General features: G+C 41.5%; 1 protein-coding gene across 1 annotated transcript in view; it reads right to left on the bottom strand.

Moving 5' to 3' along the window:
• Positions 1-11,790, bottom strand: part of NDFIP1 (Nedd4 family interacting protein 1) — a 44,073-nt gene extending 32,283 nt beyond the window's left edge. Inside the window, exon 1 of the mRNA XM_001153016.8 lies at positions 11,466-11,790. Within this exon, the coding sequence (XP_001153016.3) occupies positions 11,466-11,528 (63 nt within the window). The 5' untranslated portion in view covers positions 11,529-11,790. The remainder of the gene's footprint in view (positions 1-11,465) is intronic.
• Between the last annotated feature and the right edge of the window lie 2,900 nt (positions 11,791-14,690).

Genomic DNA, 14,690 nt, shown 5'->3' with positions numbered 1-14,690 from the left:
ATAAATTTCTGAAAGCTAGAAGCAGGATGACAAGTGGTAACTGACTCAGCAGACCCAAGAAAGCTAAATCCTAAACCAGAAAGCCAAAAAACAACCTGTTTTGTATCCCCCAAAAGCTCAAGAACTGGTGGCACCAGGTACTGGTAGAAGTACAAGTGAAAATGAGATTTATAAACAGACGAGATTGGGCATGTTCAGAGTGGTATGGCTGTAGACGAGATTTATAAACAGAAAGAAAGTTTGGGCCGGGTGCAGTGGCTCATGCCTGTAATCCCAGCACTTTGGGAGGCCGAGGTGGGCAGATCGCCTGAGGTCAGGAGTTTGAGACCAGCCTGACCAACATAGTGAAACCCCGTCTCTACTAAAAATACAAGAATTAGCTGGACATTGTGGTGCGTGCCTGTAATCCCAACTACTCGGGAGGCTGAGGCAGGAGAATTGCTTCAACCCGGGAGGCAGAGATTGCAGTGAGCTGAGATGGCACCACTGCACTCCAGCCTGGACAACAGAGCGAGACTCCGTCTCAAAAATAATAATAATAATAATTTGACAACAAGTAGCTAAATCAACACTGAATTCTATAGAGAAAGGACTGTGATGATTAAGGGACTTGGGTTTTATCTGTAGCGCTTTCAATTTTTATAGGATTGTATTCATTGTTAATCAAAATTTAACAATAAGTCTATGATGAATTTGGTAATAGATATATGAGTGTTATGTTATACTATTCTTGCAACCTTCTCTAAGTTTAAAATTATTTCTAAATAAAATTTTCTTTAAAGGTACTTTAAAAAGAAAGCAAACATGATCATTAGCAGAAAGTTTGGAAAATAAAGAAAAATCAGTCCTACCATTTTTCTTAAAATGTGTTGTTTAAAAAGAAAAAAATAAGACACTATGCATTTGTGAAAATTTATAGAACTTGATAGCACAAAGAAAGAATCTTAAGGTATGCAAATTTTAAAAATCCACTTAGGTGGCTGGAGGATGTATGCAAAATGTGACAAAACAAGATAACTGTATTATAAATGTTTGAAACAACCTCACTCAAGTGGGTGGAGGAAAAGGTGCTGACCTAAGTAACATCTGGAAATAAGCAGAGTTTTTAAGACTAAAGGCAAAGGAACTGTACATATGCTTTGTCCTGTAGTGGTTATAATATTATTTCCCACAGGGGTGTGGGTTAATAATTCTGATACAACTTACACATGTATATCAGAACTGAAGAATGATGTAAATGGATGGTGGAAGTGAGCCAGGTTTCTCCATGTTGGAGTGGGAGTTTATAGATAAGGGGAGTAGGCTAGAGTGACCCATATGGTAACAAATTAGAGGTGGAGATATTAGTATGAACTTATGTTTAGCTTAATATAGATAGATGGTACATACAGAAATAGTTACAGATGTGTATACCCACAGGTTAATATACAGACATATATAGTTCCTTGCTCTGTCAGCTTAGAAGGCCTAAAAGCAATGACACCCTAGTAGCAAGGAGCACAGATCTTGGTTTGTAGTATTATTTTTCAATAAAAGGAACCTAGGCTCCTTGGAAAAATGCCTGATTCTAGGATAGCGCAGGAAATATATAAGATGAGCCTAGTGCCAAAAAGTATGGAAGTGGTTTAAAAAAAAATCCACAATGATGGAGGTATGCAATTTAAGCAATAAAATAAAGCAGTTATTGGATAATTGGAAGAATAAAATAAATATTTATGAGTCTATACAGATATAAATACTAAACAAATTATCAGAGAAGAGACAAATGCCCCATGCAGGAAATTCCAAATAATTCATGTCAATACTTGGCCCTCAGCGAGGTGTTACATAACTCCCCACTCCTTATGTGTGGACCATACATAGTGACTTCCTTCCCAAGAGTAAGTATGGAAAGTGGGGTAAAATGTATCTTTACAGAAGAGAAACCTGAGAAACACTACCTCAGCCAGGTGATCAAGGTCAATGTCAACAATGATAAGTCATGTTGACAGTGTGCATTCTTGATATGATGTGATGAGAACAGCACTTTACCTGTGGTCTTCCCCCAAATCCACAGCCCCAGTCTAATCATGAGAAAAACATCAAACAAACCCCAATTGAGGGACATTCTACAAAGACCTGACCAATACTCCTCAAAACTGTCAAGCTCATCAAAAACAAGGAAAGTTTGAGAAACTCACAGCCAAGAAGAGCCTAAGGAGACAGGACGACTAAATGTAACATTACCACATTATATCATCCTGGATCCTGGATGGGATCCTGGAACAGAAAAAGGACATTAGGTAAAAACTTAGAAAATCTGAACAAAGTACAGACTTTAATTGATAACAATGTACTAATATTGGTTCAATAATTGTGAAAAACGTACCATACTGATATAAGATGCTAATAGGGAAAGCTGGGCATAGGGCATATGGAAACTCTCTACTGTCTTCTCAGTGTTTCTGAAAAATTAAAAATGTTTCAGCTGGGTGTGCTGGCGTGTGCCTGTGGTCCCAGCTACTTGGGAGGCCGGTGGGGGAATGATCGCTTGAGCCAAGGAGTTTGACTCCAGCCTGGGTAGCAACATAGCAGGAACCCATCTTAGGGGGAAAAAAGTTCCAAAAAGTAAAGTCTATTTGAAAGTACAGATTTATTTAAAAAACATTTAAAGCCAAGGAAAGGTTAAGAAGAAAGCCTGAAGATGGAGGGTTGCAGTGAGCCGAGACTATGTGGCTGCACTCCAGCCTGGGTGCAGAGTGAGGCCCTGTCTCAAAAAAAAAAAAAAAAAAAAGCCTGTAGAACGCACAGCAAACTTGAGGAGCAGTTACAGCTCTGCAAAGAGATAGGGAGGAAAGGGAAATCAAGTTTTTCTTTAGAAAGTTACTGTTTGAATCTAGCACATGAAGAATGTATTACTATTTAATACAAAATGCTTAATTTTAAATATCACATTTAAGCATTGAATGATAAAATGAAATCGGCCAGGCGCAGTGGCTCACACCTGTAATCCCAGCACTTTGGGAGATGGAGGCGGGTGGATCACGAGGTCAAGAGATCGAGACCATCTTGGCCAACATGGTGAAACCCCCTCTACTAAAAATAGAAAAAATTAGCTGGGCGTGATAGTGGGCGCCTGTAGTCCCAGCTACTCAGGAGACTGAGGCAGGAGAATCACTTGAGCCCAGGAGGCGGAGGTTGCAGTGAGCTGAGATTTCGCCACTGCACTCCAGCCTGGCGACAGAGTGAGACTCCGTCTCAAAAAAAAAAAAAAAAAGCAAAAAAAGAAAACGAAATCATTATTAAACAGGCACCACTCCCTAAACCCTTATATCTCTATTCATAAATTGTCCAGTCTCCAGATAGACCTCCAAATTGTATTCAAGCCTTTGATTATGGTAAGTACTAATTAATATTGCTGAGATAAACTAATTTAAAAGACAAAAACAGAAAAATGGTCAAAGATTATGCTAAATTGCTCGGGGAGGGGGATAAGAAATATATTATACATATGGGCCGGGCACGGTGGCTCATGCCTGTAATCCCAGCACTTTGGGAGGCAGAGATGGGCAGATCACTTAAGGCCAGGAGTTCGAGACCAGCCTGGGCAACGTGGTGAAACCCCATCTCTACTAAAAATACAAAAATTAGCCAGGCGTGGTGGCATGCACCTGTAACACCAGCTACTTGGGAAGCTGAGGCACGAGAATCTCTTGAACCCAGGAGGCGGAGATTGCAGTGAGCAGAGCTCTCACCACTGCACTACAGCCTAGGTGACAGAACCAGACCCTGTCTCAAAAATAAATAAATAAATAAATAAATAAAAAAGAAGAGGAGAGAAGAGAAAAGAAAAATACATATGAAGGTAGCCTGGGCATGGTGGCTCACACCTGTAATCTCTGTAAGCCAAGATGGGTGGATCATTTGAGGTCAGGAGTTCGAGACTAGCCTGGCCAACATGGTGAAACCCCACCTCTACTAAAAATACAAAAATTAGCCGGGCATGGTGGCGGGCACCTGTAGTCCCAGCTACTCCGGAGGCTGAGGCAGGAGAATGGCTTCAAACTGGAAGGCAGGGGTTGCAGTGTGCCAAGATTGCGCCACTGCACTCCAGCCTGGGGAACAGAGCAAGACTCTGTTGAAAGAAAGAAAGAGAGAGAGAGAGAGAGAGAGAAAGATGGAAGGAAGGAAGGAAATAAACAAATAAATAAATATACATATGAAGGGAACTGCATTAATAAGAAAATATTTCACTAGGAATGCTCTTAAACTTGATCAGTGCTAGTATTTAGGACATTTAATATAAATTATGTTATTCAGAAAAATCATGAGTAAGCCTTATTGTAACAGCAGGATGTGCTAAGTGATATCAGGTTACACTTGCTTTACTACCACTCTTGGTCAAGTTAACAAGACATATCATACAGTCATCCCTCAGTATCCACTGGGAATTGGTTCCAGGACTCCCCACAGATACCAAAATGGGAGGATGCACAAGCCTCTGACATAAAATGGTATCGTATTTACACATAACCTACCTCATGTACTTTAAATCATCTTTACTTATAACACTTAATACAATGTAAATGCTATGTAAAATAGCTGTTATAGTGTATATTTTACTTGCACTATTATTTATTATTGTATGGTTATTTTCCCCCATTTTCAATCTGCAGTTGGTTGAATCTGCGAATGTAGAACCTGTGGATACCCAGAGCCTACTCTAACTCATACCCCCACCTAGCCAACCACTAGAAGCAATTACCACTGGAAAGTATGTCAAGCCCAAAAAATTTCATACATGATGTTTGCCAGTTGCCTAGCTTATTGGCAACAATGACTTGAAAAAAAGATAAACCATCATGCCAATTTTCAGTATGAATGGAACAGAAGTATTAAAGTTGCTTTATCTAAATTGTCCATTATTGTAAGAATATAGGCCGGGCGCGGTGGCTCACACCTGTAATCCCAGCACTTTGGGAGACCGAGGCGGGCGGATCACTTGAGGTCAGGAGTTCAAGACCAGCCTGGCCAACATGGTGAAACCCCATCTCTACCAAAAATACAAAAAATTAGCTGGGCGTGGTGGTGGGCACCTGTAATCCCAGCTACTCAGGAGGCTGAGGCAGGAGAATCGCTTGAACCTGGGAGGCGGAGGTTGCAGTGAGCCGAGATCGCGCCATTGCCTTCCAGCCTGAGCAAGAAGAACGACACTCCATCTCAAAACAAACAAACAAAAAAGAATATAATTCTTCTAAGCTGTTGTACTTGCTTAAAGGTAAAATAAGAACATTTTAAGAAACCAAAATAATTATTTTAAAGCCCTAAAAACAAATAAATCTGAGGATGTCACTTGAATCTCTTGGAGCCTTTTTTTCTTTCTTAATAAAAATATGAAGTTATTCTCATGGTAGGATTTACTTTATAATCTACCATAAAATTATGAAATATAATTAATGTCTAGGATAAAACAATTTGAAGTTATGTGCAGTTAAACTACTGGTGGCATCAGCTTAGAGCAAAATTCCCTAGAGCAGTTCAACTGGGCCTTGGTTTCTGCCCAAACCAGGAAGTACTGCCCTATTTTCAGGACACAGATAGTATGATTAAGCCAAATAAATCTTGCCTAACAAGTGGTCACCCATGGGATCAGGTAAGAAAACAAGGATAGATTAACAGGAATCTATCACTGCTACAAAAACAAAGCATGAGGCTTGGCAACAGTGAGCCCAATCAATACAAAGGACAGTTAGTTATGGATCCACAGCCCGACACTGACAAATCCTGTTTCCATACTCCTCACAGATTACAAGAGAGCTCTCATGATATATTCCTCATGTGATATCTTCTTGAAATATCATACCATTTGTTTTCTTTTAGAGTTACACATAGAAATATTTATCAATATATGATTTCTAGGATTCGTTTCAAAATAATGTGGTGAGTATAAATGAAATAATATTGGCCATTCATTCACAATTGCTGAAGCTGGGTGATGATACATAAAGTTTCTTATACTACTTTATTATTGTATGTGTTTGAAATTTCCATAGTAAAAAGGTGAAAATGTAAACATCATGAAGAAATTACTCCTACAACTCGACAACAAAACAAAAAACTCAATTCAAAAATGAACAAAGAACATGAATACACATTTTCTCTAAAGAAAATATCAATGGCCAATAAGCACATGAAAAGACGCTCAACATCACTAATTATTAGGGAAATAGGGATCAATACTGCAATGAGATACCACTTCACACCCATTAGATGGCTACTATCAAAAAAACAAAAACAAAAAAGAGAACATAACAAGTATGTTGAGGATATGGAGAAATTGGAATCCTTATGCATTGTTGGTGGGAAAATAAAATGGTGAAGCTGCCATGGAAAACAGTATGGGAGTTCCTTGAAAACTTAAAAATAGAATTGCCGTATGACCCAGCAATTCCATTTCTGGGTATATCCAAAAGAACTGAAAGCAGGGACTTGAAAGATATTTGTAGACTCATGTTTTTTATAGCAGCATTACTCACAATGACCAAAAGGTAGAAGCAAACCAAGCATCCGTCAACAAATGAATGCATAAACAAAATGTGGTACATATATAAAATGGACTATTATTCAGCCTTAAAGAGGCAGGAAATTCTGACACATGCTACAACATGGATGAACTCTGAAGACATTATGCTAAGTGACATATGCCAGTCACAAAAGGACAAATCCTGTCTAATTCCACTTATGAGAGGTACCTACAGTAGTCAAATAAATAGAAAGTAGAATGGTGGCTTCCAGGGGCTGGAGGAGGGGGAATGGAGAGTTATTGTTTAATGGATATGGAGTTTCAGTTCTGCAAGGTGAAAAAGTTCTGGAGATGGACTGGTTCCACAACAATGTGAATGTACTTAATGCCACTAAACTGTATACTTAAAAGTGGTTAACATGGTAAATTTTATGTGTATTTTACCACAATTAAAGTTTTCAAAGGAATAATTTACCCATCTTCCTAATATTTTTATAAATTTTCTTTGATCACTGACCATGTAGGCCACAAATACAGCATATAACTTAAGAAACTTTGACATTTAGGTTATGTTGGCATCCTGTGATATAATTATAACTTCTTTTGAAACTGAAAAATAAGCAAAAAAGCCACATAAGCACTATTCATTCCTTCCTCCAGGATCATTACTTCATCTAATAATTTAACATGAATATGGTTTGACCTATCAGAGACGAAATTCTTATGCTCATCAAAATATTCCTCCATAATCCTGAGAGAATTTATCCAAAAGTATACCATTCCAAAAGCTGCACTATAATGTCATCAAACTAGAATACAGAGTATTGGTGATGCTCACAAATGGGCAACTTCTTTAGCAGGTAATGAGGCAAGTCCAGAACTAAACATTCTGTAATCTGTTTGAACCTACATGGCAGTGTCATCATCACCCACTTACATTGAATTCAAATCCAAGTATCCCAAAATACTGGAAATGAATTGGCAAAATTCATGCACACATCTACTGCAGAAGATCTGCGTTCATCTATGGATGAACGGGAGTTAACGTCCTCAGAGAGAGAAACACGCAACAGGTTTCTCAGCACTCAGTATGGGCCTACTTAGGTCTTTCTAAAATAGTGCTTCCATACTGTCTGAGACACAGTCTCAGTTTCAAAATGCAAAAATGAAAAAAAATAAAATAATGCCAGGGGAACCTGTAAGCCTAGCCTCTTTTTTTTTTTTGGACAGAGTCTCACTCCGTCGCCCAGCCTGGAGTGCAGTGGCGCGATCTCGGCTCACTGCAATCTTCACCTCCCGGGTTTCTCCTGCCTCAGCCTCCCGAGTAGCTGGGACTACAGGCACGTGCCACCACGCCCAACTAATTTTTTGTATTTTTAGTAGAGATGGGGTTTCACCATGTTAGCCAGGATGGTCTCGATCTCCTGACCTCATGATCCACCCACCTCGGTGCCCTTTTTTTTTTTTTTTTTTTTTAAGACAGTCTTGCTCACCCAAGCTGGAGTACAGTGGCGCGACCTCAGCTCACTGCAACCTCTGCCTCCTGGGTTCAAGTGATTTTCCTGCCTCAGCCTCCCAAGTAGCTGGAATTACAGATGTGCACCACCACACCACGCTTTTTTTTTTAAACAGAGTCTTGCTCTGTCACCAGGCAGGAGTGCAGTGGCACGATCTCAGTTCACTGAAACATCTGCCTCCCGGGTTCAAGCGATTCTCCTGCCTCAGCCTCCTGAGTAGCTGGGACTACAGGTGCACGCCACCACGCCCAGCTAATTTTTGTATTTTTAATAGAGATGGGGTTTCACATGTTGGCCAGGATGGTCTCAATCTCTTGACCTCGTGATCTTTGTGATCTGCCCGCCTTGGCCTCCCAAAGTGCTGGGATTACAGGCATGAGCCACCTTGCCTGGCCATTTTTTGTTTTGTTTTGGTTTGGTTTTTTTTGAGACAGTCTCGCTCTGTCACCCAGGCTGGGGTTCAGTGGCACAATCTTGGCTCACTGCAACTTCTGCCTCCCAGGTTCAAGCAATTCTCCTGCCTCAGCCTCCCAAGTAGCTGGGATTACAGGTGAGTGCCACCACACCGGGCTAATTTTTGTATTTTTAGTAGAGGCAAGGTTTTGCCATGTTGGCCAGGCTGGTCTCGAACTCCTGACCTCAAGTGATCTGCCCACCTCGGCCTCCCAAAGTGCTGTGATTACAGGTGTGAGCCACCACACCTGGTTGAGCCTACCCTTTCTGCATAGTCTGTCACTATGCTAAATTCAAGTTGTCCACATATTACACTACCAATAAAAAGACTATAAAGACAAAACTGTGTTTGCATTTATGAATGAATCATACAGTTTTCCATTACATTTACTTGGTGAGAAAACTAGCTCAATTTGATTAACCAGATCAAATAGAAGTCAGAACAGCCCTGTGTGACAACCAAAGAGTATCATGCTCCTATCAAGTTGCCTGGACAATTCACCATCATTCTATAATTCAAAAGCCTTTTAAAAATGCATATTCGCTGACCAGGCATTTCCATGGCTAGTAATTTATGCTAAGGAAACGGTTGAAGACGTATGTGAAATAAATTTCAGTCAATGAAAAAAACTGTAAACATTCTTAGTGACCAAAGATAAGCAATTAGTTAAATTATGATTCAGCCATACAATTACATGCCATGCAGACATTAAAAATATTTTATATAGAAGACATTAATAACATTGTGTGAAGAACATTACAAAATAGAATTATGAACCTATTTCATTATTTATCTAGCACGCCTTTGTAGATACATGTGCATGATACACATGTGCAAATGTATGAATGCACATGTCTGAGAACAAGATACACATGGACACGTGCAGAAGTATGTGCAAGTATGATCGGGGCTCATAAAACTGCACACGAATGTACAAAGATATGTCTGTATATGTATATATGGGTACATAAGAGAATACATATGCATGTGTATATATCTGCTAATGCATACACCTATATTTGGACTGTGAGCCTGTGTTTTAAGTAGGTGAGTGTGTGTATATCCTTATAATCACTACTTAGCAGCTTGTGACCTTGAGGCAAGTTACTGAGCCACTTTGAGTCTTTGACAATGAGAACAAACCCTGGTTCATAAGGGTTTGGTATGGATTAAAAGAAAAAAAAAAGGATGTAAATTACTTAATACTGTGATTGTTGCATAAAAAAATCAATATTAGCTTTCCTGCATTCCTTATCTGTACACACATATACTGATCTATAACTATGTATATTTACATAGCTATAAACCCACAAGAATGCACATTAAAATATTACCTTTCGTTATCTATTTGGTTTTTGTTTAGGGAGGGTTTTGCAGTTTTTTGGGCTTTCATCTTTTACAATTTTTCTAGGAAGATTTTTTTTTTATACTTCAATTCTGCATAATTAAAAAATATTAAATGCCACACTAAGGAATACATGATTTTGATACTCCAGCAAATTTTTTGTATTCTAGCAGTAATGTCAGCATTACCTAATAGCTCAAGAAGATGGCAGTACAAAGAAAAACCACAGCTCTTTTGCTTGTTAGCCTTATCCAAGTCAGGATGAAAAGGATGAAATCAGATGACAGTATACAGTAGGGGTGATTTGCAAACACTGTGGTGACAGTTAAGTGACATCTGTTATTCCCATTTTATTAAAGCAGTAAGGAACCCGCAGGCTGCCCAAGGTCATACAAAAAAAGCATGTGCTAGATCCATGTGCTCTGAAGAGATCTAAGGATTAACTGCATTGCCACAATTTGGGCCGTGTTTATAAAACCAAGAAGTGAAATTCTTAACTAGTCATTTTGGGAGTCCAAGCCTGAGTGGGGGCAGATTGCAACACATGGCTGATGATAGCAAAACAAACCAGTAACCGGCTGCACCAGGGTTAATCTACGTTTTCATCGTACTGGCTGGCTTTCCTTACTTCTAAAATATAAAATTGTAGATCGTCTAAGATAGGACATTTTATTTGATAAAAGCAGGATTGACATCTGTATGCACCGAAAGCATCTGAAACATGACAAACACAAGCCGTTATTTGCGGTTCCAATCAACATCAGTTTACCACCTGGCTCAATTCCCACCATTACTGTATGTTAGATTAACACTTCCAAAAACCCTGCAGAAGGTCTCTAAATTTCCTGGGGGAACTTAGCTACAGACGGGGAGTGAAACAAGCAGCTCTTTTCCCTGGGGCCTCAATGTATTAAATCAAACCCGAGAAAATGATCCAATCATTCCCTATACATTTCCTCCCCAGCTATGCCATCAAATCTCTTAAAACGTCACTTCCAAGCATTTAAAATACACCCGGCACACGCCCTGCAGACTTCATCGTAGCTCTCCCTTTTGGGGCATCACCACAGCCAAACATCGCCTCTTCCAAATCTACTGCAAACTGCGGGCTTGTCTCTTGCTTCATTTTTTACTTTTGTCTTAAAACGGAGGCGAGGGGGATGGGTTTCGACAAACTAGGCTCTGAAACCCTGAGCAATAGCATCTTGCTGTGGGGAGCTATCGGCAGCAGCAGAGATTTTAATCTTTTCTCTCCACCCAGTTTCCGTTTCATGCTTTTTTCTTTCTTTCTTTTCCAATGACATCAAACCAAAGGTGGAAAAATGAAAAACGAATGCCTCAGATCGATGCCGCCTGTGGGTCGCGGGTTCTGACTCAGGGACCCGCCCGCCCTGGGAAATGCGGGAAACGAGGCCGGGAGGAGGACTTTCCACCGCCGGAGTCCCACCTGGGGTCGCGGACGGGCAGGCCGGGCCCGTGGCAGCCTCGAATCCGAGCCCGGGGCCCGACCCGCCCCTCCAGGCCCAGCGCGGCCTGCCAAGCCCCGGCGTCGAGTTGGCCGCGGGCCGGCCAGAGAGGCCTGAGGCGGCCAGCGGGCAGGGCAGAGCCAGGGACCGGAGTTCGGGGCTGGAGTCGGGCGCCGCTTACCTGCTGGTACCGGCTGCCGCAGGCCGGCTCGACCGCCGCCAGCGCCGCCAACGCCAACGCCATGGCGCAGCCGGCAGCAGGGAAGGAGAGCGAGCGAGCGAGCTAGCTGAAGGGGCGCGGCCGCTGCGGCCTGGGAGCGCTGGGAGGCCGAGGGGGACGCGCCTTGGGTGGGTCTCGATGGCCGCCGCCGCTCCCGGGCGAGACGCTCTTCTCAGGCTGTAAGCACCGCCGCCGCCGCCGAGGCTCCGACGCGGCCCCTGGGGAAGAGGCGGGGACTACGACGACGGCGCTGCGCCGCCGCCCCACCCCCGACTCGCGCCGCCCTGCCCGGCCCGGCCCGGCCCGGCCTAGCCTAGTCCTGCGCCGCCGCCCCGAGGTGCACCGGCCCGGGTGTAGTTGCTCCGACGACCTGAGCCTCCGAGGCTCAAGTGTTGTATTCGATTCCACTAAAAACGAATTACTAACAGGCCAGCCCAAAGCAAGGGCGATGCTGCTGATGAGCACCTCGTGCCAAGCACAGAGCTTCACCTACGTGCCCTCATCCAGCCTTCAGCACAACCGCCCTGACGCAGGGACCACAACCCCATTCTCGACGTCGTTGGCAACCAGAGAGGTTGACAATCTTCACAGCAGCGACCTGATCCCTCGTGTCTGGCAGCAGAATCGTGGTTCTTATTCACTCCCTTCTTTTATCTGCCGTACTCATGAACCAGGGGTCAGCCAGCGACAGGGAGGGGGCCAAATCCGGTCTGCCACCATGACTGTGAAAAGTACATGAAATTCAAGTTTCAGTGTCCATAAATAAAGTTTTATTGGAACACAGCAGCACCCATTTGTTTGGTATGGCCTGCAAACCCTATAATACTTGCTATCTGACATTTTACAGAAAAAGTTTGCTAACCCTAAATCCTTGAGAACTGCTTGGATCTCAAATCCTACTTAGGGTGGATGATTATAATAGCATCCTCATGTTTATGCCATCCTTTAGTATTTTAACAGCCTCATCTGCGGAATCGGAAACAATATTTTCCAAAAAAGCTCCCTGACTCGGTGACATGAAGTCAAAACTTGAAGGGTTTGGCCATGCTAAAGGCTTTCCCGACCACAGGAACAGGTGCAAAGGGCGGTCCAGAGAGAGATTGTCTTGTGGAAGAACAGAAAGGAGGCTGGCATAGCTGCCATATAGGAGATACAATTATCAGTGTTTCACAGATGAGGAAGTTATGCCCAAAGAAATTAAATATCTCACCCAATGACACAGAGCTACTAAGGGGTGAAGCTGGAATACAACTCCATTGAGCCAGCTTTCTTACCCAGTATTGCACAACTAAATTATAAGCTTTGTGAAGACAAGAGTATTTGTCTGTTAAATCTTATTACCTCCCAATGCCATGTAGCACAGTATAGCTATATAGCAGGCTTGCAAGGTCTGTTTCTTTCACACCCAGCCATCTGCAATTGCTTCTACCCACATGTCCTACAGAGAAAAACAAAATCTTCCATCTCTGAAGCTTGTTGCAATTCCCATTTCTTCTTCATTGCCTTTCCAAGTTGGCAGTGTAGAGGTTATATCAATATGATTATTGTCTTAGCTTCTAATTTTGAAGTTTAGTTAATTATGTATTTTAAAAGAGAACTGTGTTTCGAACACACCCTGAGGTTTCTGTATATATGAGAAAATTGTAATCAATAAAAACTCTAGATGTTTACCATCTTCACTTTGAGTTCTCTCTCAGCATCCAAACTCCTCTATATCTGTCGCTATTTCCAAGTATTAGTCTCACATATTAACATGCTGGGAGAGCGAACAAATGTAGCAACATTCCAAGCTCTCAAGTCTATTTAGAGCCTCCTTACTCTGTCCCTCAGTTGTTGTTTATAATCCAGAAAAACAACATTTAAATGTAATCAGGTACAGTGAATCAAACATAATGTCCTGCCATGTAGTCTTGTATAAAGGGTGCAAAAATCTAATTTGAAATTTTTTAAAATTTCAGCAGTGGAAAGTAGAAATCCAGACTTCTTTGTCCAGATTGTCTACATTTACGTGTAAGAAAGAATAAAAAAGAATTTGTCCACTGGGCACAGTGGCTCACATCTGTAATCTCAGCACTTTGAGAGCCTGAGACTCGAGGATCACGTGAGCCCAGGAGCCAGGAGTTCGAGACCAACCTGGGCAACATAGTGAGACACAATCTCTGAAAAAAAAAAGAAAAAGAAAAAATAATTTGTCGGCCTACCACATAAGGCTATTGGAGCAACAACTGCAATCTTCATGCATGTCTGCAGTGCTGTGGCTTTTGTGGAAAAGATATTGCTACCCTTCTATTTCTTTCCTAAATTACTTTCTCCCTCAATATCTATATACTCCCTGCATGTGGACACACATATTTATCATAATATAAATAACAGGCTTTATCATAGAAATATTTTGCATTGAAAGTAAAAGAAAATTGATCTCCAACTTCTAATCTCCTTTTCCTATGTCCTCAACCAAAATGTTTTGTAGTCACGGTAAAGATTTTGGTCTTTTTTTTCTTGAGTTCCCCAAAGCCTCTAATAAGTAAATTGAGATTATTTGCCTTGATTTGATGGGTGGATAAATTGGAGAATTGAGAAATTGAGTCACTGCTATATTAGGCCTCCAGCTGGCAGGCAAATTGTACAACGAAGGGGAAAACTGAATTTCTGGCTCACAGATCCATGCCTGGTGCAAGCCAAGCAGACAGAGAAGATAATCCAAAGCCATAAAAATTGTGCTCTTTGGCTTCATCTCGAGATGTTGTCTAGAGAGTTTCCACAGAGAAAGTTATTAATTTCAGATTGCTGCACTTAGAAACTTATTTCCCCACAGAATAACAGTAATACTTTCCATGTGCAGTACTGCATATGTGAATTGCTGACTCTGAATCATCCCTCCTGAGAGAGAAAAGAAACATGGACAAGTATAAGCATAACTCATGTCCATATCCCTTTCCCCCTGCAACATAGATACAAATCTCTAGGATAAATGTGACCTTCTGTCTTTCATATCCACATGAGGCTTGACCTAGGTAGTGCAGAGCTCAGTAAGTAACCAAGAAGGGTTTGTTAAATGTGTTAAATTTAGACAAAAGCCTCAGTCTAATATCTCATTTGAGGCCTTGAACTTCTCCAGCTAGTCTTCACAGGGCTCCAGTTAAACCATGAAGTTTTATTTCTATGACTTACTACTTCTTTTAATTC

This window comes from Pan troglodytes, chromosome 4 (assembly GCF_028858775.2).
Source record: "Pan troglodytes isolate AG18354 chromosome 4, NHGRI_mPanTro3-v2.0_pri, whole genome shotgun sequence".
NCBI lineage: Eukaryota > Metazoa > Chordata > Mammalia > Primates > Hominidae > Pan > Pan troglodytes.
The sequence above is the reverse complement of the archived record's forward strand: the minus strand, read 5'-3'. Positions and strand labels throughout refer to the sequence as shown.